The sequence below is a fragment of the Gopherus evgoodei genome, chromosome 3 (assembly GCF_007399415.2).
Source record: "Gopherus evgoodei ecotype Sinaloan lineage chromosome 3, rGopEvg1_v1.p, whole genome shotgun sequence".
Classification (NCBI taxonomy): Eukaryota; Metazoa; Chordata; order Testudines; family Testudinidae; genus Gopherus; species Gopherus evgoodei.
In genome coordinates this window covers 172496556-172520759 of record NC_044324.1, presented here as the reverse complement: position 1 = coordinate 172520759, position 24204 = coordinate 172496556, and the positions used below count along the sequence as shown (strand labels likewise).

The following is a 24204-nucleotide window of genomic DNA, read 5'->3' as shown; positions in this document are numbered from 1 at the left end:
AATCCAGTGGAGATTAGTCCAGTCAGAAGCATGATTAGTACAGGCAAGGAAGGTGCATAAAGAAAAGAGGCTGTGCAGTGAATTAACCACTCAAGTGAGAAAAGAAACCCTGATAAGAAAATGAGTCTGAATCAGGTTTTGATTTAGACCACATAGGTTTGGGTTAATATAAACATGTGGAAAATAGCTTTAAAAAAACGTAGAGGAGGAACTTCAGATCCAAACCCTTCTGGTTCTTAACTCATTTCTAAGTTTCTGGTTCCACATTTGAGAGAAAAGGACCTATTTTCTGAATCAGACACTGATGCAGCCTAAGATGGCAGAAATCTCATGAAAATGACCGCTCTCACAAGATTCCCAACCAGTCCTGATAATGGAAATCTCTTAATACCAGCTGATCTCATGAGATTTTTGCCATTTTTGGCTGAAATCTCATGAGAGCTCTTGCAAGATTTCAACTTTATCAAACCCAGACAGATAGCCCTGATTCAGCCTTGAGCCTAGACCCTGGACTAAACCAATCTAGATCTTTCTTTCACCTCTTTGATCTAACTATAAAAACAGCAGAACAACACCCCACAAAACAACCCACATTGATGCTGCAACAGTGATATAACATGGAACCTGTGTTGGAAGAAATTGTATCTATTTCTTCATCACACATACAAGTTTCACTTGGGTCTTTACCTGGATAGTTCTGGCAGCCTCCAGCGGTAGAACCCCGTCTCCACAGACCATTGAATAAGGTCAGACCCCATTTATGAACCTTGTCACTCGTCAGGGTGTCAGGAGTCAAGTTGCAGATCTCAAGCCGTGTAAACTGTCTTTGAAAATCTGAGAATGCCATCCTGACATCAAAGAACGCAAAGAGTCCATGGTGAATTCATGAACTTGGAACATGGCCAGATCCACTGTGAATTGATCTCTTTTCTAATGAGGCAGCAAATGGCATAACCACAGGAAAATTACCTGAAATTCAGTCTAATTGAACTTTGAAACTAAAGTTGGCTTCTAGGAACCCCAACCACCCCTTTAAGGCAACAGTTCTCAATGGCTAATATTCACCACCTTTGCTTATGCTGAGTCATACCTTAGTACCCAAATAATTTCACTGAAATCAGCTATGTGCTGCTATGTGGGGAATGAGATACTACTCAGTGTAAGGGTAACACAATAGGGCCTTGTGAAAGAGCCATACTTCCAAATAGTCCCAGAGATTTTTTTTTAAATTGGCTATACTTCCATTGTTGCTGTTTCTTCCCTCTCTGATAGCTCAGCCTGGGTAACATTCACCTCATTCTTACATTAGAAGATAATCAGGTCATGCTGCCAGCTGCCAAGAGAGCAGGACACACTGTCAACAGATGTTCAAGTACTCTCTTGGGGACTGATACCATTCCTTGCACTCAGAGACTGATTCTGATTTCACTTCCACTGACATAAATCAGGTGTAACTCCATCAATGTTAGTGGCATTAACACTGAATAAATCCATAGCAAAGAAAATCTGAATTAGATCCTGGACACACAGCTTTGTCACTGATTCTCCACTGCCTTGCGTAGCTACCTTGTGTAGCTAATTACATTTGTGCAAAGAGAACAACTGCCATTCTAATCGAGGGTAGAGTTCTGCAAAGATCAATTCAATATTTACCCATGTAACCAAATGCTGGGCTGGATTTTCCACTCACTCCCGGTAAATAGATGCTACCTGAGGTATAAAACTAAACTTCCTCACTACTATTTAGGCAAAATCAAAGCCTCAAAATATTGAGCATCTGAGCTACATCTTTGCCACCTCATCATGCTATAGAAACCCTAATATAAAGGTAATATTTGAATGGGAAGGGAGATAACCAACAGGCTAATAACTCTCACACATCATGGCTGCATTAGTAACCCTTTGGATAGTGATATTTTCTCAGCCACCATCCAAAGCAATGCTTACCAGGACATCTCCATGTACAGTTTTCAAAGGATTAATCCCACTAAATGATTCTTACCAAAACTCTCCATCATCTGCTTGCTTATCCAGAGCCTGTTTTTGTTTGGGATCAATATAATTCCATTCTGGAGCACTGCAGACAAAACACAAAAGGCAATAAGTATAGTAGTTACATTTTACTTTATAACAACTTCAGGGAGTTGGAATCTTTCTATAGTTACAGTTGATAAAAGTACTTATTTCCTTCAATGACTGGATCCTTTACTCATCCCAAGGGCTGTGCAAAATGCAGATTGACTCTATATACAGTTGGAAATTATTTAGATAAGCTGGTCAAAGAATCAAGCTTTACATTTAACTGTATTTGCAGCAAATGAACCTTAAATTTAATCATAACTACAAGATGCAAGAATGCACAGATATGACTAGGACTAACTGGATGAAATTAAGAAAAGACTATCAGGATATGTTTCTCAGTGTGAGATCTATTCTAATGTCTAATAGTCTCCCAAGCAGAAAGGTGAAACCTCCATTATTTGGGACATTTGAAAACAAGAATGGAGAAAGAGAGACTAGAAAATATACTGCAGGGAACAATCCTGCACTGCTCACAGGGAAGCACTAGGTATCCAATGCTTCTATTCCATCTCTATCATACTATTGTACAGTGGGCCAGATTCTGATCTGATCCCATGAAAATCTGGAGTAATTCCATTGATTTCAGTAGAGATGATCCACATTAAAACAGAATATGGCCCTGTAAGTTTATATGAAGCATACTACTTTTAGGGTGAGCAAACCAGGTCCAACAAAAACAAGATTCACCCTAAAGCTTTGCTCAAGTCGCACACAAACTCAATGCTCTAATTTCAGCCTGCCGGGATGAGAAGCAGATATATCAAAATACTGCATGAGAAATTATTTTCATGGTATTTCCAACCTGACCAAACCCAAGAAAATCTTAGAAACATTGTGACCATAGTTTTCATGAGATTCCAAGCCCAGCTTCCAGCCCAGAGTGGTTCGGATGGGTATTCAAACCTTTGGGTGCTTAGCTGAACCCAATCAGAGCCTTTTGAGCTTCTCCAGCAGCAGTCAAACATTTCCCTTTCTTCGGCCTTGTAGTCCCATCAATGTCTACGGAGTTGCACAGCAATTTGGCCCTAAGAGGTTTTCTAGCCAGGGAAATTGACTGAATACTACACTGGTATCTCACCAGCATCAGTAGGATACAGGCATGAGGAGAGTCACCTTGTGGAATGACATGAGTTTGACTTCCTTGGCCCTGTTCACAGCAAGAACTACAGACTACTCTTCACAAATTAAGAACCCTGCCTGAGGTGAGGAGGTAAATCCCATGATGAGAACAGATCTGTAGCCAGTGCTGCTAATTTATTAATAATGTTTTATTTCTGACTAGTATCAACTGATTTAACACCTTTTCCAAATGTGCTGTATGGCTTATTAACTGTAGATATTACCAATTTAATTTTTAAAAGATATTGGAACACAGTGATGAGAGGGATGCCACAGTATATAACAACCTACTTATCACTCCAGGCTCCGGTCCATTCCACTTCACCCCAGGGATTTCTAATCCTGACTAGCTTCTCTGGGCGCCCACGGTAATTTACCTGTAGGATCCACAACAAGCAGAGGCTGAGCATTTTGTTAATTTACTCATTATCCTGTGGTATTTGCTTTTACATCTAGAGAAAAACACAATTTGCACTCTAGCAGGATGGTCAGAGATAAAAAAAACACTAAATGTCTCCCACCCCCACCATTATTTTATTTTCCCCTTCACCACCAACTCAGCGCTACAAAAATAGCATTACTTACAGGCCTAATGGTGAGTCATACAATATATGGGTAACATGCAAGGATGGGCATCAGCTACAACACAGCACAAGAGCTGCATTCTCCACAGCATGTGGCATTTAGGAAGACAGTGCGGCAGCATAAATGGTACAAAGTTATTTAGCAGGATCATCTCTATAATCACGATAGCTTGTGATATGTAGGGAAAGTTTGTGAAATGTAAGGTTCAAGTGAGTTTATAATATAGTCTGTTAGTACAATGCAGGTTGCAGGCTGTGCTAATTCGCTGAGGTAAATTGGTTGGAATAAAGTCTCTGAGAGGTTATCACCAAGGTGAGAGATTTCAAGCTAAAGAACTTTTACAGTCAATCTCTGTCTCTGTGGCTGTGAAGATATTAGCAACATTTTCATATAGATCAAACATGGAGAGTCATCAGCAAGTTGTCAAAGGCAGTGTAGAATCGCAAACTCAAAATTATGTTGTGTGTTACACTGGGAAATCATTCTGTGTGATGGTTAAGTTTTATCAACACTGTATAGGTCAGGTTTACCCATAGGAAACCTAACAGGTTTAGCCATTATGTATGAGCTTACCTCTTCTGCTCCAGTGAGAGAGTAAGCATGTCCCTTTACCAATTTCTTACTTGTGATAGCCTCAGTTTCAGCTGCACTGGTGATCTAGGACAATAAAAATGCTGTTATATATTGCACACACATAGAGTTTTAAAGACCAAATTAATACAGTTGGAGATATCTAAATGGTATCATAAAAAATAAAAAATTCAACAATACAAACTGTGTTAAACAGAAATGGATCCAAACCCTGGAGCTCAACTTTGTATCTCCAGAACACTCCAGTTCCAAACACATCTGTGACTTTGGGAGGAGGGGGGGTGCTGAAATCTGAATCCAAATCCAAACTTTCCTAACTTCAAATATTCAGGTCCAGTCCATTATAGAAAGAAGTTTCCATTACAAACTTTTATGTGAGCTCAGATCCAGAGCTCAGATCTATTGTTTTTGTCGGAATCCAATAAGTCAATAATAAACTCAGTCTTTAGTGAATATAAAGGGCTCAGTATGCCAAGATTCAGATATACAACACTGACCTTTTTTACTGTGTGACTTACCAAAAAAAAAATTAAAGTTGAGGGACAAGAGGAAGAAAAGAATTTGAAAGATGTGGGCTTCTTTTAACCTATCTAATGTTTCCTATAACTGCTGAGACTGCCTGTTACAGATGTTAGTGATTTATAAGATTGAGAAATGGAGCCAACTCCAGGTTGTGTGTGGGGAAAAGGGCAAGTGTGGGTCTCAAATGATTGACTAGAGTACCTCATAATAAAGCATACTTGAAAGGCACCACAGAGTGAATGTAAGACATTCTCAAAGAGTTTGTGCCTGTCTCCTTCTCCTCATTTGGGTGTCTGGGGCTGTAGGCAGGCAGCATTTGAATCCTAACAGTAGTTAAAATTGCATTTTAGAAGCTGGATGACCCAGGCAAATTACTCGTTTCTTTTCCAGTGTCAAAGGAATGGGGTCAGAGCGGAAATATCATGGAGGAGTCTGAGCTGACATGCTGTCACTAGGTAAATCAGGCTTGGGGCAGACTGCCACAACTCTGTGAGGGACTCATACCATCACCAGTACATATGAGGCTGTGTCAGACATCAGGGCTGAATAGATAGTCAGAGAGTCAACGTTAACCTAATATTTTTCAAGAAGCTTGTGCTGATAATAACACTTTATACATCGCTAGCTCTTTTAATCCAGGGATCTCAATAGCCCCAAATTAATAAAACCTCACACAATTCCTGTGAGATAGGTTAGCATAGCTATGCCTATTTTACAGATGAGTAAAATGAAGTGGCAATCAGAGGCAGCCAGGAATAGAACCTGGCAATATGATTCCTACTTCCCAGCTCTAATTATTAGGCTCTTTCCTGAGCAGGGAGACACGATGGGTTTTTGCTCATTTAGGACCTGAACCAAAGCCCATTGAAATCAGTAGAAAGTTTCCACTGACTTCAGTGGATGTTGAAACAGGCCCTTCCATAGTAACAATGCCTGCTGCTGACCTGAGCTTTCCCTACTACCCAGATCAGAGTTCTGATGGTGAAAGAGTAAAATACTGGCAGTATCTCACATCAATGGAGCAGCCAAGCAATGACCCAGTTTGCAGGGCCTTCTGGATGATCTGATATAGGTTTGGTGGGGCCTTCCTCAGATCATAAGACTCAGCGATGCCACCCGTGAAATCCTCAAACCCTTCTGTAGTGGTGCCTCCTGTGAGAGACTCATATGAGCCATTCAATCTATGGGGAAGAAAATAAGATAACAAACATGCAATAAGGACTATCCGGCCAGTTTCCACACATACGTCACATTTGCATTACAGATATAACATTTTCATGGGTGTTACTTGTGAAACTAGCAGATAAAACATTTTGAGGCAGAAGGCTGGCAGTGCTCCCTGAAGTGTTTGTGGGAAACAAGAAATGGTGTGGAGAGAGGAAGGAGGAGGAATAAGAGACTAACACTAGGGCAGAATGTGTTTGGGCCTGGCACTGGCATGGGTTGAGACTGTCACATTCCTTGCACTTATTATGGCCTCCCTCAGAATTAGCCCCACTTACTTAGCGTAGGCCTTCTCCAGCAGCGCGCTCCAGAACTCATTGCCTTCCTCCGAGTGAAGGAAGAGCAGCTGCCCATTTTTGGTGGGCAACCTGTCATCAACAACAACATCCACCCACTCCCCAAACTGCCAGAACTAAGGAAAGAAAGAAAGGGTGGTTAGAGCTGTGTGCTACAGTTACCTCCCTGCTAAAAATCCTCCCACCACTCTCTGCTTCTCACTGCCCCCTATGCTATTGAACAGTCTCCCACTTCTTGTTGGCCATTCATCTTCTCTTCTCCATCTTCACATTCTTCATGAAAACCCACTTTGAGGAATCCTTCCTACACTGGACTCCTCCCCACTGATTTCTCCTCAGTCTTCCATATGTGAACTGTTGTCTACGTTTTGTCCCATCCATATTACACTGCACATCATTTGGGACAGAGACCAATGATTTTTCTATTCTCTGCTTTACTATATTCTTTAAGGCTTTGGTACATTTACAAGCACTATGTGAAGGTTTATTAATCAGTAATATTAATGCTGCCTTGGATGGAACATCTAGAACATTCTCATAGTGTGGTCCATGGAAGACTTTTGGTGTCCACAAAGAGCTGGCTGGCAGCTGGGATGCATTAAGACCTAAATTTTCAAAAGTACTTTAGGGTGCCCAACTTGAGGCACCCTGAAGAGGCTTCATTTTCAGAAAGTGCTGTGCACCCATCCACAGACAAAATAAGGCCCCTTTAAAAAGTACTTCAAGTTGGGGCACCCAAAAACACTAGTCACTTTTGGAAATGTAACCCTGCGTACTTAGCTAATATTAATTATCTATGTAAGCAACTGCTGGAGTTGCCACCAGGATGTTATGTGGTCACAAATGAGAGGGGAGATGGACAACCTGACAAAGATTGGGAGGCAGGCAAATCCACAGGACAATCTCCCTGCTGAGATGAAATGTGGCCTACACTGCGAAAAAGTTGGCACCTGATCTAGAAGATTCTGCTCTACATCACAGTGGTATTAATCTGGAGTGACTTTCTTGCCACCATTGGCACAGCACTGGGTTTATGCAGTTGTAAGAGAGCAGAATTCTAGTCCACTGAGTATGTATAATTGCATTTTGTTATAGTCTCCTCCATTCTTCCCCTCCCTGTCTATCTCACTTGCACACCTTAATTGCTGAATATCTAACTTGTCATCAGCAATGAGACAAGCTACATTTACCTAAATATTGGATCTTTCTTTTGTTCCTCGCATCTTGAGCCTGTTTGATGGATTAACAAGAGTTACCTGGAAATGAAAGATCCCAGCATAGTTCTTCTGGAAGCTCTGATCTTTGGGAACAATTCGATGCAGGATTTCTTGATCCAAGGTAAGAGATGCAATGGCTGCTAGAAGCCAGCAGTCACCTGGGAACATGCAAGTTTCAAGATAGAAATATGTATCAATAAAATAGGGCCTTGCAGTTTCCTCATTTTGCCCTACACCACTACTTGAAATACCCTTTGAATAAAATGCCAAAGTAGAGTTCCCTATGAGATCCTATTGGAAGTCTAGTTGCTGCGTTGTTTTGTTTGTTTGTTTTTAAATATATCTGTTCTGCTTATTTTTCCAAGGGGGGTGGGCTTTTGTATTTTTAATACAATTAGGCCCAAATCTTGATTTAAATTCTGCCAAAGTTTCCAGGACTGATGACAGTGGTGGATTTAATGTTCCATTTCAAGTTTTATTTGTGTTTAGACCATATTTTTACATGCTTTTTAATGCCTTCAGGGAGCAATTTATGTGGCTGAAGCAATGCAAGATCTGGGCTTCCCACAGCAGTTTTAATTTCTGGATGATGGAAATACCATGTGGGGGCGGGAAACAGACTTCATGATCTTTCATGGCCTCAAATGGCTCCCTGAGGCATTAGAGAAAGATCAGATTAACAAATACTACTTCTGAGATATTGGGTTTAACCCAGCCTTTGTTTCTTCATGTGGACACACATACCAATATCATCAGTTGGTTTAAATCAGCAGCTGAGGATCTGGCTCAAATGGTCTAAACTGGCGTATGCTTTAACATCGGAGGGCAGCAGTTAACTTCTTAAAAATTAGATAAGTGTATTCACTGTAGTAGAAGGTCCAACCCAGTCCTGCGAGATGCTGGGAGCTGCATGCCCTCAACTGTCACTAGCTTGAGGTTAACCTTGAATGGGAATGAAGGTGCCCAGCACCTCACAGTATCAGAAGCCTAATTAGGAAACTGCTGATGGTTAAACTGCCCCCCAGAAAATTCTGAGACCTGTTTGTATCAGTTCCCATAGAAGTGCCCATCATTTAGCAAAATGTAACTTTCAAACTAAAACATGCATAGCTCTCCCAGCATTGTAGTTTGTGTTTTAAGGCCTGGCTCTTTTAAAAAAAAAAAAGTTAGCTAACATGAGAGGAGATAAGAAAGATATCTCCCCCCCACACACACACACACATACATACACAATGCTTGTCCGAAGGGTAAGGAAATGCCATACTGGTGTCACCATGTTTCCAGGATACCAGCACACAGCATGAGCATATTTCAGTACCGCTTTGCATACATGCAGGGTCCATACATGTTGCTACCACTGAGCTCTAGTATCACACGTTTAGCTCCACATAAGCACTGTTGAAGACGCAGAATTAATCATAGTCTTTAGGGTAGCAGGGGAATGTGGTACAGGAGGGGCTCCTGATGTGGAGAGGAAACCAACAGCTTTTGAAGTGGGGATTTAAATCCTCATCTTTCTATGTATCCCTGCTACTGGTTCTCCTGCCTCCCAATTCCTCAGCTGCTGCTGGCCTGCTCTGAAGCACACAGTGTTATCTTTGAGGAGATGGTGGAGCAGCTCTTCTGGAATTCCTGCTACAACAGCATCCAGCAGAGAACAGACACAGCCAATTGGTAAGGAGGAGGTAGAGTTCTCCCCATATGTAATATCTGGAAATGCTGTTGCAACTATTGAAATAGAGCCTGTGCCATTAACTACTGAGTGTCAGCAGCTGGGATTTGCTTAACCTCAAGGATGGCCACATTGGGAATGTTTAGTCAGCACAAAACTATATAGATTCTTCAATTAAATGAGAAGCCTTCCCTGTGCTAGTTCTGAGTCTTACTATAGTAATGTAAGGTCCTGTTCCCCTAGGACAGCACGCGTGCCCACAAAGTGAAGTCCTTCACAAGAATTCCCCATGGGAAATCTCTCTCTGTCCTAGCATTTAGGCGAATGCCAGCAAATTCCATCATTCAATCATTTCTACTTCCTTCAAAAGAGGCTGGATCAGAAAAATATGGGGTCTTCCACGTTGTTCCAGTTAGGAGAAAAATTTGATGATGGAGTCCGGGACCTTTTAATGCATCTTGTTTATTTACAAGGAGTGTTCAAAGTCCTGTTTCTCTGAACAGAGGAGGAACCAAACAATAGTTTCCTTGCTCACAGCACTAAACATCTGTTAGCCAGCACAAGACCCATAACCCCTCTTTCTAGGCTTCTCTCAGGGCCACACATCATTCTTGTCCAGATTGTGTATGGAGCTTCAGTCTCTGTCTGTATGTATGTTTTCTGCTTCTCCCCCGCCCCATCCTCGCACACACAATAACAGCAAAGCCCTCTGCCCACAGGGAACAAATTCCTGAGTAGCCTTTGATGAGCCTTTGTTTTAAGCAGTGCCATGTGCCTGTGCTTTGATTTAGAGACCACTATTCTTTTATAACAAAACTTAACTGTTTCTGCTATCTTAAATGAAGGGCCGCAGTTACACCCACCAGCATGCGTCATGAGCTTTAATCCAAACTATAACTATATTTTAGATAAACATTAAGGGCTGGCATATCCACCCACAACTCCCACCAAAAGAACTACATTGCTTTTAAGTGGTACCATTTGTTATTTTGGCACAAGTCTATATGTGGATATTCTTATTTCAGAATAGAACTGTCCTATTTAAAATGAAACTGTATGATATCAACGCACAGCCTGGCACTGAAATAACAAAAATGTGACTCAAACCCCATTTTGTTATTTTGGCACAAGTTTGTGGATAGATCAGCCCTCAGTCAGGTATTCTCAAATAAGGAATCATGGTTCAACACTGACCTCAATGCTGCACGTCAGACCCTTCTCACCGTGTAGGGCCCTGTAGACTTGAATGTGGCTCAGTAAGAGTGCTGGAATTAGCCATGTCAAAGCATTTTCAGGATTGGGCCTAAATTACTTAGGTCAAAGAGCTTGGCTTACTTATGAGGTAAGCTTTGGGGGCAGGGCCCATCTCTCTTTGTACAGTGCCTACACAATAGAGCCCTGATCCTGACTGGGGCTGTTACGCACCACTGCAATAACAATAACAATACACAGATCGTTATCAAAATCTCACTAATTAAAATGTAAGTGTTCTGTTTTTAGAGAGGCTGACAAAGCCATGTTTCTAATCCTACTCGATGGCAGTTTTCACAGCTTTTTATTGCTCCTACCAGCATGTGCCTATGATATAGTTCATAGCTCAGACACCTCTCTTTGAAACCTAAACAAATACCTAGGCAGCACCACCAAAGCCTGCCAAGGCAAGGTGTTCATGGATATTGTTGCTGATTAGAAATCAGCTTTCAAATACTGAGGGAAATTTGGCTTCAGTTTCCTAGAAAGTGAATTTTGTAAATCCAAAGAGAAAAAAGGACCCATCAAGAACACATACTTAACTGAAATACAGTTGAAGTGCAGTTGTAGTCAGAAAAATGCTTATGTTAAATTATCTGTATAAAACCTATCTGCTCACTATGTGCCTTCAAGTCACATCTATTTAGTTTACAGATGCAAGAAAGTTTTCACTACTGTGAGCCTTGCAGAGCTAACCTAGCATGAGCTGGATTCTATCTGTCTCATACATCCCAAGCATGCCCTTGTTGCCTCAGTTTCCCATACACTCAGGCTTCTCAATAGCTCCACAAAGACCAATAACAGTGTCTGTTTGTGGGGTCTGGTTTATTAACATAAATAAAATCTCTTCGCCCGCTCAGCCTCACACTGGGCACTGCCTCTCCTCCCTGAGGTTTGTCTATCTTTAAGTTTGTAAGTTGGAGCTTTTTGACCCACCCCAGTCTCTGCTCAGCCTCTCCCCTCAGCCTACCCTGGGATCCTTTAAACACTCCCTGCTCTTTTCTGAGCCTTCCTACCTGGAGTCTTCTCATAGCAGCTCTTCCCAGGCTTCTCTTCTGGTTTGGGCTCTCCGCCCTTCCTAGCTTGACCTTCTTCCTGGTCAAAGGTCTCCTGCAGGATCCTCCTGCTCGCTGCTGTTCTGCTCTAGCCTCTGCTCCAACTTCCTCTTCCCTTCTGAATCTTTACAGAGACCAGTTGCCCTCTATCCACAAAGACAAGTGCCAGTACTGGCAGAGGCAGCTCCAGGCACCCGCGCAGCAAGCGCGTGCCTGGGGCGACAAGTCGGGGGGGCGGCCTGCTGGTGGCTGTGAGGGCGGCAGTCAGGCAGCCTTCCGCAGCGTTTCTGTGGGAGGTCCGCCGATCCCACGGTTTCGGCACTGGGTACACTGAAGGCGCAGGACTGGCAGACCTCCCACAGAACTGCCGCTGAATCCATGTGACTGGGGCTGACCTCCTACAGAAACGCCACTGAAGGCTGCCTGACTGCCGTGCTTGGGGCGGCAAAAAACATAGAGTAGCCTCTTAGTACAGGACCTTTACTATTGGCGATAAATGCACCCGAAAGATTTCAGCTTGACTCTCAGATCCTAAGTTGAGTTTGTGATGCAGGCAATATGCATTTTTTTTTACTTGTGAAGTGAGCAAATTGATCTGGAGTTTGCGAGAAGAAATAAACATGAAATCCCACCATGTCACTTCTAGAATTACTTTATTGACTACACCCTACATTTAAATCAAATTGTTCCTTCTTCAAGACTGTACCATAGTAACTGGTGTTCTCTTAGAGCAATGCTGTCAGCTTCCTGATTTTTTAAAAATAATCTCATTGAATACTAAATCTGTGTTAATCTTGGAACTCTGACTCAGATTCCCGTATAATTATATATTTGCTCACCTGCACTGCACTCATGGTGACTATAAATAAAATCCACACAGAGGCTTCTTTCACTAATGCTAAGTGTCTAAACTGGTAAGAATTTAGGTCTCTAGTCAATAATCTAGTCAAGCAGAGATGGACCAAAACTGAAAACCCAGACTGGACAGGGGGGCGAGGAGCAGGAGGAGAGAGAGAGAGAGAGAGAAGAAAGAAACTCCCCAAATTTAGAGTTTTTGAGCCCCCAGATCTGAATTTTGCAGCTCAGAGGTGTCTCTGCATTAAATATTTCCTGCTATTTCAGCAAGCCCTGAAGCTCAGAATAGATCCCAGGCAAAATACTCTCATTCTCTTAGTTCCCATCCTGAGATCCTTTCCTTCAACATCTTCCCTCTACCCAGACTTGACTCTCAGTTCTACCCTTCACTGCCAGCACTTGCCACGGAGCTCACAGCAAACAGACTAGACTACCTGACTTCTGCAGTGCAGTGGATTACAATATATTAGGTCAACGAGTTTACTACTTTTAAAGGAGGCCTCTTGAAGTTTTGTACTAAAATGAGTTAAACTCTACAATTGTATGTTAAATGCTGCAAATAGAAGCAGTGCAAAGGGACATTCAACAAAGAAATAGGCTTTTACCTTCCTCAAAGGCTATTCTGATCCCCAGAATGCATCTGTCTGTGATATAGCAGCTATCAGAAATCCCACAGCCTATGGAGATGGGCTTTCTGAGGGTAAACATATTATACAGTGAAACCAGTCACAGAAACCACTAGTATTAAGCAAACTCCTGTGTTAAGAGGCCAAAAAGAATCCCCAAATATACTGAGTACAGTTCAGATCCAGCTTTACTAGAAGACATCTCTCACAGCTAGGTTTTTGCCTGAATGGGCACTTTAGCTATGCATATATAATTGTTACACATAGAGAGAGCATGTGTATGGGACAGATCTTCAACTGGTATAAATAGGCATAGCTCCATTGGCTTCAATGAAATGACACCCGTGCACACTGGCAAAGGATCTGGCCCTCTGTTTCTAAAGCATGTACAGTGCTTCAGGAGCCTTCAAGATGAACAGCACTTTATAAATGCAAATGGCATGGATCTGGAGAGCTACTTTAAGTGTATTTCTTATCCCCACGGATGTAAAATAATATTTATTTAAAAAAAAATCTCTGCCACTTGCTATTTGAGGCCTTCACCAAATAATTTTGGGGTTAACTTATTTGGATTGCTGTAAGGAAACTTCACAGGTCACCTTTAAATAATGGACTGTGTGTGACTCTGCATTTTAAGTTGTAACAAGGCCATCAAAAAGAAATGGTTCAAAGAGAGCATTTAAAATATTTCCAGTCTTTCAAATTCCCATCAAACTCGCCATGCTGATTTTCATCTAACTTACGCTGTTGTCAAAGAAATAAAGTTTAATGGAGTGAGACTGTAACTCTGAATTTCCTGCTTTTGTTCCTATAAGCCCAGACCTGTGGTGTTCTTTTTAAAGGCAAAACATGTCACAAAGAAATATAAAAAATGGGGTTTATTCCCCTAAAGGACTAGTCAGTGGGTCACAGAGTTGACATGTAAATATGTAACCAGGGTTTGTTTCAATAAAAGCGTTTTACATGCAGCACTTAATAATCAGCACTTTGATATTCAAGCTATTAGATTAAATAACAAAAAGGCCCGGCGGTGTTAAGCAACTACCACCTGCACATTAAAAGATATGCTCCCTGGTTATGCTCCTAACTCAAGCTGATTTTATTTACAGTAACACCTCACTTAACGTTGTAGTTATGTTCCTGAAAAATGCAACTTTAAGTGAAATGATGTTTAGCGAATCAAATTTCCCCAGAAGAATTAATATAAATGAGGGGTTAGGTTCCAGAGAAATATTTTTTTGCCAGACAAAAGGCATTATATACATTTTAAACAAGCAATTTAATACAGGAATAAGTTTTAAACAATTTTAAAGAAACAATTTTATGCTGCAATTATCACTGCTGAGTCTGAAGCTTGAGGTGGTGGAGTCAGATTGTGGAAGAGGATGGATTGTCCGGCTGCTCCTCTTGCTGTTCTTGCAAGCACATGCACTGACTTTGCCAGGCGCAGGGGGCTCCACCCTTGGCCCATCCACTCCACCCCTTCCCCCAGACCCCCACCCTTGACCCCCCTCTTCTCCCCCCCCACCTCCTCCCTCTTTACTTCGCACACTGCACCTCACTCCTCCCCACTCCCTTCTGAACTCTGCAAGCCAGCTGATTTTCATAGGAAGGAGACAGGGGGAGGAGGGGGAAGGTGCTGATCTGAGGGGTCTGCCGGCAGGCAGGAAGCACTATGAGGGGGGAGGGCACTGGGAGGCTGCCAGCTGTGGAGAAAGCAGGCAGCCCAACAACGTAATAGTGGAGCATTGCACAACTTTATATGAGCATGTTCCCTAATTGATCAGCAACATAACAACAAAAAGACGTTAACCAGGATGACTTTAAGTGAGAAGTTACTGTATATATGCATGTATTTTTATGAAGGGACAGAGTACTGTGGAGTTGATAGAAGTGATTCTATTCAGAGATGCAAGCCAGCCATCATTATATTATCAGCCTGATTTTCTACCCTTCCCACGAGACAAAAAGGATTGTTCTGAGAGATGGGCTCATGCCAGACAATTTTGATTCCGATTTCAAGAACCTCCCCAAAAGTTATGGGGTGATCATCTCCAGGGCTTTGGGGTTCTGCCAACAGGACTCTGTTAGGAAATCTCAGAAACATGCCCCACCCCTTAGTCAGGGCCGGCTCCAGGCACCAGGATTCCAAGCTGGTGCTTGGGGCGGCAATCTGCAAGGGTCGGCAATCCCTGTTGTTTTGCCCCCAAGCAGGGTGCCGAATTGCCGCCGCGGAGGGCAGGAGCAGTTCGTGTGCCCTTAGGGCAGCAGGCGCATTTCCACAGTGAAGGCAATTCGGAGGCAGCTTCTATGTTTAGCTGTCCGGGGCAGCTTCAGCTAAACATAGGAGCTGCCACCAAATTGCCACCTCCGGAAATGCGCCTGCCACCCTAAGGGCACACGGACTGACCCCGCCGCCCATGGTGGCAATTCGGCGCCCTGCTTGGGGCGGCAAAAACTATAGAGCTGGCCCTGTCCCTAGTTTATTATTCCTGCTATATGATTTACTTTGGCATTAGTCCACGGTGAAAGTCTCTGTTTACAAAATGCCGCAAGGCTGTCAGACTTCCACGCGGAGGCTGAAATGAAGAAGGTAAAGAAGGAGCTGGAACAACTGGCCCTGAGGGATCCTGCATTATTTTTATGGCATTAACTAAAACGATGTTTGTTATGTTTGTATGTCAGACTAGACAAGGCTGGAAGTATGCTCTAGTCCCTTAGCTTGTAAGCTGCCATGGAAAAGAGGCTTGTATTCTGGGCATGTAAAAAAATCCACATCCATTACAGAAGCTTCATGGACTGTGATGCTGACAAGAAATGGAGCCTTTACTATTCTTACTGAACAACCCTCTGAAAATGCAGTAAGTGATCTCCTACGCCCTGATCCAGTGTTAAGTGAGTAAATATTCTGGCATAAGTATATGATCGTGCCTCTTATTTTTAGCAATTGAAACAAACACATACACAGGGATTTTCTAGGAATTGCTTTAATGGAGCTGTATTTACTGGGGCAGCTCTTGCGTCATTTACTGTCAATGACTTCCAGAAATCGCATGAATTTTACTTGCACAATTGATGAGACTGAGGTATGGTTAGAACTACAGCAGTAAGCACCTTGGAGGGGAGGGAGCTCAGATGCAATATAACTAATCTATCTAGTTCTTATTACAGGGCTTTCAGAATTTTAGGCTCTGTGTGTTGGCAGGAAAGCCTGTAATGCCGATGCTGCTCCGGTTTTCCAATGATGGATCTTACCAATTGGATAGCAAAGAAAGAAGGCATGTGTTGGGTTAGAATAAGGCCTTAAAAAGGAATTTAAAAAAAAGTTAAGGCCCCTATTAAAGTTTTATGTAAAGCAGCATTCAAAAAGCAGGTAAGGAAGAGTCAGCTTTGCTATGATGGATGATAAAATGTCTTCCAAACATTAATCAATATTGCTCTGCAATTCAAGGAGAAATGTTTGGTGTCACCTTGTCCTGCTATATTTAAACTGTGTGTGCCTGGTGTACGGTCTCCCCTTTCTTTCTCCATTATTTGCTCACTGTTCTGCACCAAATGCTGTAGAAATAGAATGTTCAACATGAAATTGGAACAAATTACTTGTTAAGGATGACTCTGCTGAGCTGACATGCTCCATTAATTTCTGAACGATGTGGTCAACGTTCCTAACTCATGGCCATGACCAGATGGATTGTCCTGTCCGTATGTTGATATGGCAGATAATAGCACTGACCACCGTTGTTAAGGTTGTAAAACAATTTCCATTTTAACCCCTTGTTCTCATACACTCAGACCTCCTGGAAATATTGAGCTTCTGGGATGAAATTGTCCATGCTCATTATCTACTCTAAAGTGAAATTATTTGGAAAGTCTGAATAAAATCCCCCAATTATTTTAGAGATATGACACAGTTTTTAAAAAAGACCCAAACCCATTTTTATTGTAAAGTTATGACAGGGTTAAAAAAATCCCACAAGTACATATTTTTCCCTAGTATAAAAAATTCTTACTTTTTTTTAAGTGACAACTCAGAAATAGCTGAACTTCAAACTTGCTATCTAAATAAGAATGAATGAGCATTATGTGTGCTGTTATGTGCATATATGTGTGAGTTTAGGGGGAAATGATATAAAAACCCCTCCTGTGGATCATCAGCAAGGTTTGAATCTGAGACCTTCAGCACAGATTTCAATTATTTGATCTAAAAGAGTAATTCCATTAGCTGGTAGAAGTAGTACGTTCTCATCCTTTATCTTCTGTGTAGTGTAGAATGGAATACACGTAGCTAGTGTGTTACATGGCTTTTCAAATAACAAAAGGTATTTTCCTGTCTCTAAAACAAGCAAAATTCTGCTCAATTACTCTACTCACCCAGAGTCCCTTGGCGAATGTCTGTCCGAGTGGCTCCTCCAACTATAAACTGAGGATTGGTACATAACTCCTGAAAATAATGTTGTTAAATTCATGTTATTCTTGGTGGTCTGACAAAAGCTGCAGTTTGTTTCTGACTCATATTATTTCAATTCAAAATCCAGAAAAAGAAGAGATGTAAACATTTGCAATATATTTAAAAGATCAAGATTAAAAAACACACATTGGAAAAGTGTTCTTTGCCTGTGTTATTAGCAACATCTAAGGTTATGAAAACTCAGCAGAACTTTAAATTCTAATGTACTTTACACCCTTTGAGCTAAATCGATGCCCTTACTCAGTCATTTCTGCCCTTGACATCAATGAGAGTTTTGCCTGAATAAGGTGTGAGTAAAAACTGACAAGGAACTTCTGGGTTTGGCCCTTTTTGTTTACTTTGTAGTTCATTGGGCTCAGTCAATTGAACTAAGTTGGCCAGGTTCACTTCCTGGTTCTCAGGCACTAGCATCCTGCTGTTATCTGGGCTAGTGTTTGAACTTCTCACTCCTATTTTCAATGAACTGAAAGATACACATGCAAACATTTCTATTGCTATTAGCTTTTGTAATTCTCCCACTTCTTCGAATCTTATTTTGGGGCCAGCCAAGGATTTTAAATTAGAAAGTCTTTTCTCTCCACTGCAAGTCTGAATAGCCCTCAAGTTACAATTAGGGATGAAATTGTCCATACCCACTACTTGCTCAAAGGTGTAATTGTTTGGAAAGTTTGAATAAAATCTTCCAATTATTTTAAGGCTAGGACATGGTTTAAAGTCTCCCCACTCTCTCCAAGGACTAAAATCTTTGCTTGCTCTGAGCACTTCACACGAGTTTCTAAATGAAGTCGATAAGCAGGGCTGGCCTTACCATGAGGCAAACTGAGGCGGTTGCCTCAGGTGCCAGAACCGAAAGCATAGAAAATGGTGTCTGCTGCTGGTGCATATGTATTTTCTCTGCTCTAGATGCACAGAGATGGTGGAGTGCTATGCTGGAGGAAGGAGGGCACAAGAGACATAACAGGCAGGCAGGAGAAAAGGTGAGAGAGAATAACAGAAAGCAGCAGAAGCTTCAGGGAGAGAGAGGAGGAGAAGCCTCTTATGTATCTCTCTAGCACCCCCAGGAGCCTGGATTAATTAACACTAGCTTCTCAGGTAGCTTCCTGTTTCCTGCTGCTTCCCTGAACCCAACTGAGGAGAACAGGCATTTAACTGAAGTAGTCGGAGCCAGTTAGGCCCTTAAGATGCTGATATCTTCTCTCACTCAGGCCCTGCTACCAGCCTGCTTATTTGTCCCCTTCAACTGAGTGTTGAGAGCCACAATAGCTGGCACAGAACAGCAGTCATGAGTGAAAGAAGAAAATGCCCCTCTGGGGCAGCATTCAGAAAAAGAAAAAAAGCAAAAGCAGCTTTTCTATCTAAGCAGGAAGGAGCTCTCCTGAGATACATAGACACAAATGTTCACAGTGAGTCTTCCGGCCCCAGTGAGGATGTGAGTGGTGAGGAGATGTCTGATCTTCCAGTTAGTCAGAGAGCAGGTGACCTGGCAGCTACTGCAGCATCCATATCTCCATCTAAAATGGATGTAACCATGCACATTCCTGTAGAAAAGTGTAGATCAGAGAAGAGTGTGGTGGAGGTGCAAGAAACAGCTGCTGCTGAGTTTAGTTCCTTAAGTCTAGGTGATCTAGGACTGTGGACCCACTTAAGCAGTAGCCTGAGGGACTTCCTTGTACTGCATGGGCCACAACAAGTGAAAAACGTCATGTTCCCCAAAGACAATGAAAATAGAAGTTACCATCCAACATATTACTGGTGTGAAATCCCCAATGGTGACAAAGTGGAGAGGCCATGGCTTATGTACTCAAAAACCCAGAATGCTGCATACTGTTTTTGTTGCAAACTTTTCCAGTCTAATGTTCCAGCCACATCGGGTTCCACAGGAACAAAGGACTGGAAAAATCTGGCTAGAAATCTGGCATGCCATGAAAAGGCAGCAAATCACCAGAGAGCATTCCATAGGTGGAAAGAGCTTGAGATGAGACTAAGGTTAAAGGCCACCATAGATGATCAGCATCAAGAGAAGATTGCATCAGAGTCTCTTTACTGGCAAAACGTTCTGAAAAGGCTCATTGCCATTGTGAGAATGCTTGCTACCCAAAACCTAGCACTGCATGGCACTTCAGATCAGCTGTATGTGGCAAACAATGTAAATGTCCTTAAAATTGTGGAGCTGATGGCTGAGTTTGATGCTGTACTCCAGAAATATCTAAGAAGAGTCACAGCGAAGAAATGTACACACACCACTACCTTGGAAAAACACTTCAAAATGAGATCATACAATTACTGGCAACAAAAGTCAAATAGAAGATTATGGCAGATCTGAAATCAGCAAGATATTACTCTGTTATTCTGGACTGTATACCTGACATCAGCCATACCGAACAAATTACTTTAATGGGTTTTTTTTGTAACAACAACAGAACCTAATGAAAATGTCCCTGCAATGGTGACTGTCAGACAGCATTTTCTAGAATTTATTGACATTGCTGATACTACAGGAGCTGGTATGACAAATGTGCTTCTTAGCCCTGGTCTACAGTATGAGTTTAGGTCGAATTTAGCAGCGTTAGATCGATTTAATCCTGCACCCATTCACACGACAAGCCATTTTTGTCGACTTAAAGGGCTCTTAAAACCGATTTCAGTACTCCTCCCTGACAAGGGGATTAGCGCTAAAATGAACATCACCGGGACGAATTTGGGGGTAGTGTGGACGCAATTCGATGGTATTGGCCATCGCTTCTCTGATGCGCAGCATGCCCTGTAGTGCTCTTCTAACTGCCATGGTGTTGGGCTGCATGTAATCAGCAGCCAGCTGATTTGCCTCAACCTTCCACCTTGCCATAAACATCTCTCCCTTACTCTCACAGATATTGTGACACACACAGCAAGCACTAATAACGATGGGAATATTGGTTTCGCCGAGGTCTAACCAAGTCAGTAAACTGCGCCAGCTTGCTTTTAAACGTCCAAAGACACATTCTACCACCATTCTGCACTTGCTCAGCCTATAGTTGAACAGCTCCAGACTACTGTCCAGGGTGCCTATGTATGGCTTCATGAGCCATGGCATTAAGGCGTAGGCTGGGTCCCCAAGGATAACTATAGGCATTTCAACATCATCAACAGTTATTTTCTGGTCTGGAAAGTAAGACCCTTGCTGCAACCGTTCAGACAGACCAGAGTTCCTGAAGATGCAAGCATCATGTACCTTTCCCAGCCATCCCACGTTGATGTTGGTGAAACGTCCCTTGTGATCCACCAGTGCTTGCAGCACCATTGAAAAGAACTCCTTTCAGTTTATGTATTGGCTGCCTTGGGCTCCAGTCCCAAGATAGGGATATGGGTTCCATATATTGCCCCACCACAGTTAGGGAATCCCATTGCAGCAAAGCCATCCACTATGACCTGCACATTTCCCAGAGTCACTACCCTTGATAGCAGCATCTCAGTGATTGTGTTGGCTATTTGGATCACAGCAGCCCCCACAGTAGATTTGCCCACTCCAAATTGATGCCCGACTGACCAGTAGCTGTATGGCGTTGCAAACTTCCAGAGGGCTATCACCATTCACTTGTGAACTGTGAAGGCTGCTCTCATCTTGGTATTTTTGCACTTCGGGGCAGGGGAAAGCAAGTCACAAAGTTGCATGAAAGTGGCCTTACACATGCGAAAGTTTCGCAGCCACTGGGAATCATCCCAGACCTGCAACACTATGCATTTCCACCAGTCTGTGCTTGTTTCCTGTTTTCAGAATCGGCATTCCGTCGATGAACCTGCCCCATTAACACCATGATGTGCACATTGCCAGGGCCCGTGCTTTGAGAGAAGTCTGTGTCCATGTCCTCATCACTCTTGTCAACGCGCTACTGTTGCCTCCTCACCTGCTTTTACAGGTTCTGGTGCTGCATATACTGAAGAATAATGCATTAGGTGTTTACAGTGCTCATAACTGCCGCAGTGATCTGAGCGGGCTCCATGCTTGCTGTGGCATAGCATGAGCAAGAGAGCAGAGTGGCAGCAGAAGTGTGATGATGGTTTTTCAGCCCTATTGTACTGTCAGCTGCCAGAGCAGGAGAGCAGAGTGGCAGCGGAAGCATGACAATGGTTTGCAGCCCTATTATACCGTCTGCTGCCAGCAGCACCCAGGACACAACAACAGCAGCTGAGCTGAGCGGGCTGCACACTTGCCATGGTATGGTGTCTGCGCAGAAAAAGGCGTAAAACGATTGTCTGCCGTTGCTCTCACGGAGGGAGGGCTGACTGATAACATGTACCCAAAACCACCTGCAACAATGTTTTTGCCCCATCAGAGCTCAACCCAGAATTCCAATGGGTGGCGAAGACTGCAGGAACTGTGGGATAGCTACCCACAGCGCAACACTCTGAAAGTTGACGCTAGCCTCGGTACTGTGGACGCACTCCAACGACTTAATGCACTTAGTGGGGACACACACAATCGATTGTATAAAATCGCTTCCTAAAAAATCGACTTCTATAAATTTGACCTAATTCTGTAGCATAGACATACCCTTAAAAAGCTGGAAGATACTGGAATTGCGATAGCTGACATGAGACATCAGGGCTACGATAATGGTACCAACATGAGAGGAAAGAACAGAGGAGTGCAGACACGGATCAGAGAGTTAAACCCTTGAGCTTTTTTTGTCCCATGCAGTTCTAATTCATTGAACTTGGTGGTTAGTGATGCAGCATCAGCTTCTAGTGAGGCTGCTGAATTTTTTAATGTAATTCGAAGCATCTATGTACTTTTCTCTGCATCAACTCATCGATGGCAAATTTTGAAGCAACATCTGGAAACATCCTCTCTGACGCTCAAACCACTGAGTTCCACACTATGGGAAAGTCGAGAGGAGGTGATAAAGCCTATCAAACACCAAATTGGGAAGATAGATGATGCCATAGTTGCCATTATGGAGGATAATGCTATGACAGGAACTGTTCATGGGAGAGGGAAATGGAATCACCAGAACTTCAAATTCCTATATGGCTTAGTGTTGTGGCATGACATACTGTTTGAAATAAGTGTTGTAAGCAAGAGACTGCAAGGTGTTGACCTTGACATATGTGGAGCAATGGAACAACTGGACAAAGCAAAGTCATACCTACAGTCTTACCGGTCAGATGAGGGATTTCAAAACGTTCTGAAGAGTGCACAGAAGTAAGCAGAGGAACTTCACACTAAAGCTATTTTCCCACCCATTCAAGAATACAAGAGTCTCTGAAGAAGACATTTTGATTATGAGGCACGGGATAATCCCATAAGAGACCGTAAACAACAATTCAAAGTTGAATTCTTTAACCAGTGCTAGATTGTGCAATACAGTCAGTTGAAGAAAGTTTCATGGAGCTCAAGGAACACAGCAGTATATTTGGGATGTTGTATGATATTCCAAAACTCCTCACTATTCCTGAAGAAGACCTACACCAGCAATGCAGGGCACTAGAGACAGTGTTGACACATTATGACATGCGCGATATTGATGCGAGTGATTTAGGTGATGAACTGAAAGCCCTTTCAAGATACATTTCAGCAGGATCAACTCCAAAGGCTGCTCTGGAATATATGTGCACAAATAAGATGACCACCCTCTTTCCAAATGCTTTTGTTGCCCTGTGCATACTTCTAACACTTCCTGTAACAGTTGCCAGTGGAGAAAACAGCTTCTCCAAGCTGAAGTTAATAAAAACACATCTATGCTCCACAATGACACAGGAGAGGCTGGTTGGCCTTGCAACCATCTCAGTAGAGTATGAGCTGGTCCAGACTGTGAACCTTCAGGAAGCAGTTCAAATCTTTGCAACCAAGAAGGCACGGAAAGCACCACTTTGATTATTCAAACAGATAAAAATGCCAGTGTTTACTATGCAGACAAGAAAAGTTATGTTTGCTGTTCAGGTGTTTGAAAGTTAAGTGTTACTTCACATTTTTGAAGAAGGCATTTTAAGTTGTTAGTTCTCCTTTACCGGGGTAGTAGCAGAGCAGTACCATGAGAGGAGCAGAACAGGAAGAAGGCAGAACTGAGACCTTTCAAAGTTTTGCTTAAGCAAAAGGGCATGGAGGTGTCATTTGAGCTCCCTGCTTCAGGTGCCAAAATGTTGTGGGCCGGCCCTGGTGATAAGCAGCATACAGAAGAGTTATTGGGGTGTAGGTGTTAAGAGAGAAGCTGAGAATCTTTCCCAGTGGGAGCTGGGCCCTATTGCCAGACAGCTTGCTTCAGAATACACATCTTTGGATGGTGGGGGAGCCAGGGTGGGCCTTATGATTTATGCTGCCCCAGCAAGAGAGGACAACTAGTCCATGAACTGGCTCTCCCTTTAGTCCCGCTGCTGGAGAGGAAGGTGGGTCAGCTGGTGAGTCTAACCTTGCATGAGATAAAGCTCTCTGAGGTGCTGCCTGCTTTGCTTATGCCTGCTTTTGGCCCACTGTCGAGCAACCTTCCCTGCCCACGGTATCCTGTTCTCTGTGTGAGTAGGGTGTAGGAAGGGGGCTGGGGTGCTGAGCAACCCCCTCTCAACCGCCCACGTACTGCAGATCTCTGCTGCAGCAGCACCTAGTGACAAAAGAGCCCAGTGTGACTCATTTTCAGGGTATGTCTACACTGCAATTAAAAACCTGC

The 24204-nt window shown here is 42.8% G+C and overlaps 1 protein-coding gene across 2 annotated transcripts in view; it reads right to left on the bottom strand.

Moving 5' to 3' along the window:
* LOC115647578 (calpain-8-like) overlaps nt 1-24204 on the bottom strand; it is a 46988-nt gene that overhangs the window by 21534 nt on the left and 1250 nt on the right. For both annotated transcript variants that reach the window (XM_030554288.1, XM_030554289.1), the window contains exons 2-9: nt 17467-17536; nt 7676-7794; nt 6402-6535; nt 5912-6080; nt 4360-4443; nt 3493-3578; nt 2003-2077; nt 688-848 (exon numbers count right to left, since the gene is read on the bottom strand). In XM_030554288.1, the coding sequence (XP_030410148.1) occupies nt 688-848; nt 2003-2077; nt 3493-3578; nt 4360-4443; nt 5912-6080; nt 6402-6535; nt 7676-7794; nt 17467-17536 (898 nt within the window). The remainder of the gene's footprint in view (nt 1-687; nt 849-2002; nt 2078-3492; nt 3579-4359; nt 4444-5911; nt 6081-6401; nt 6536-7675; nt 7795-17466; nt 17537-24204) is intronic.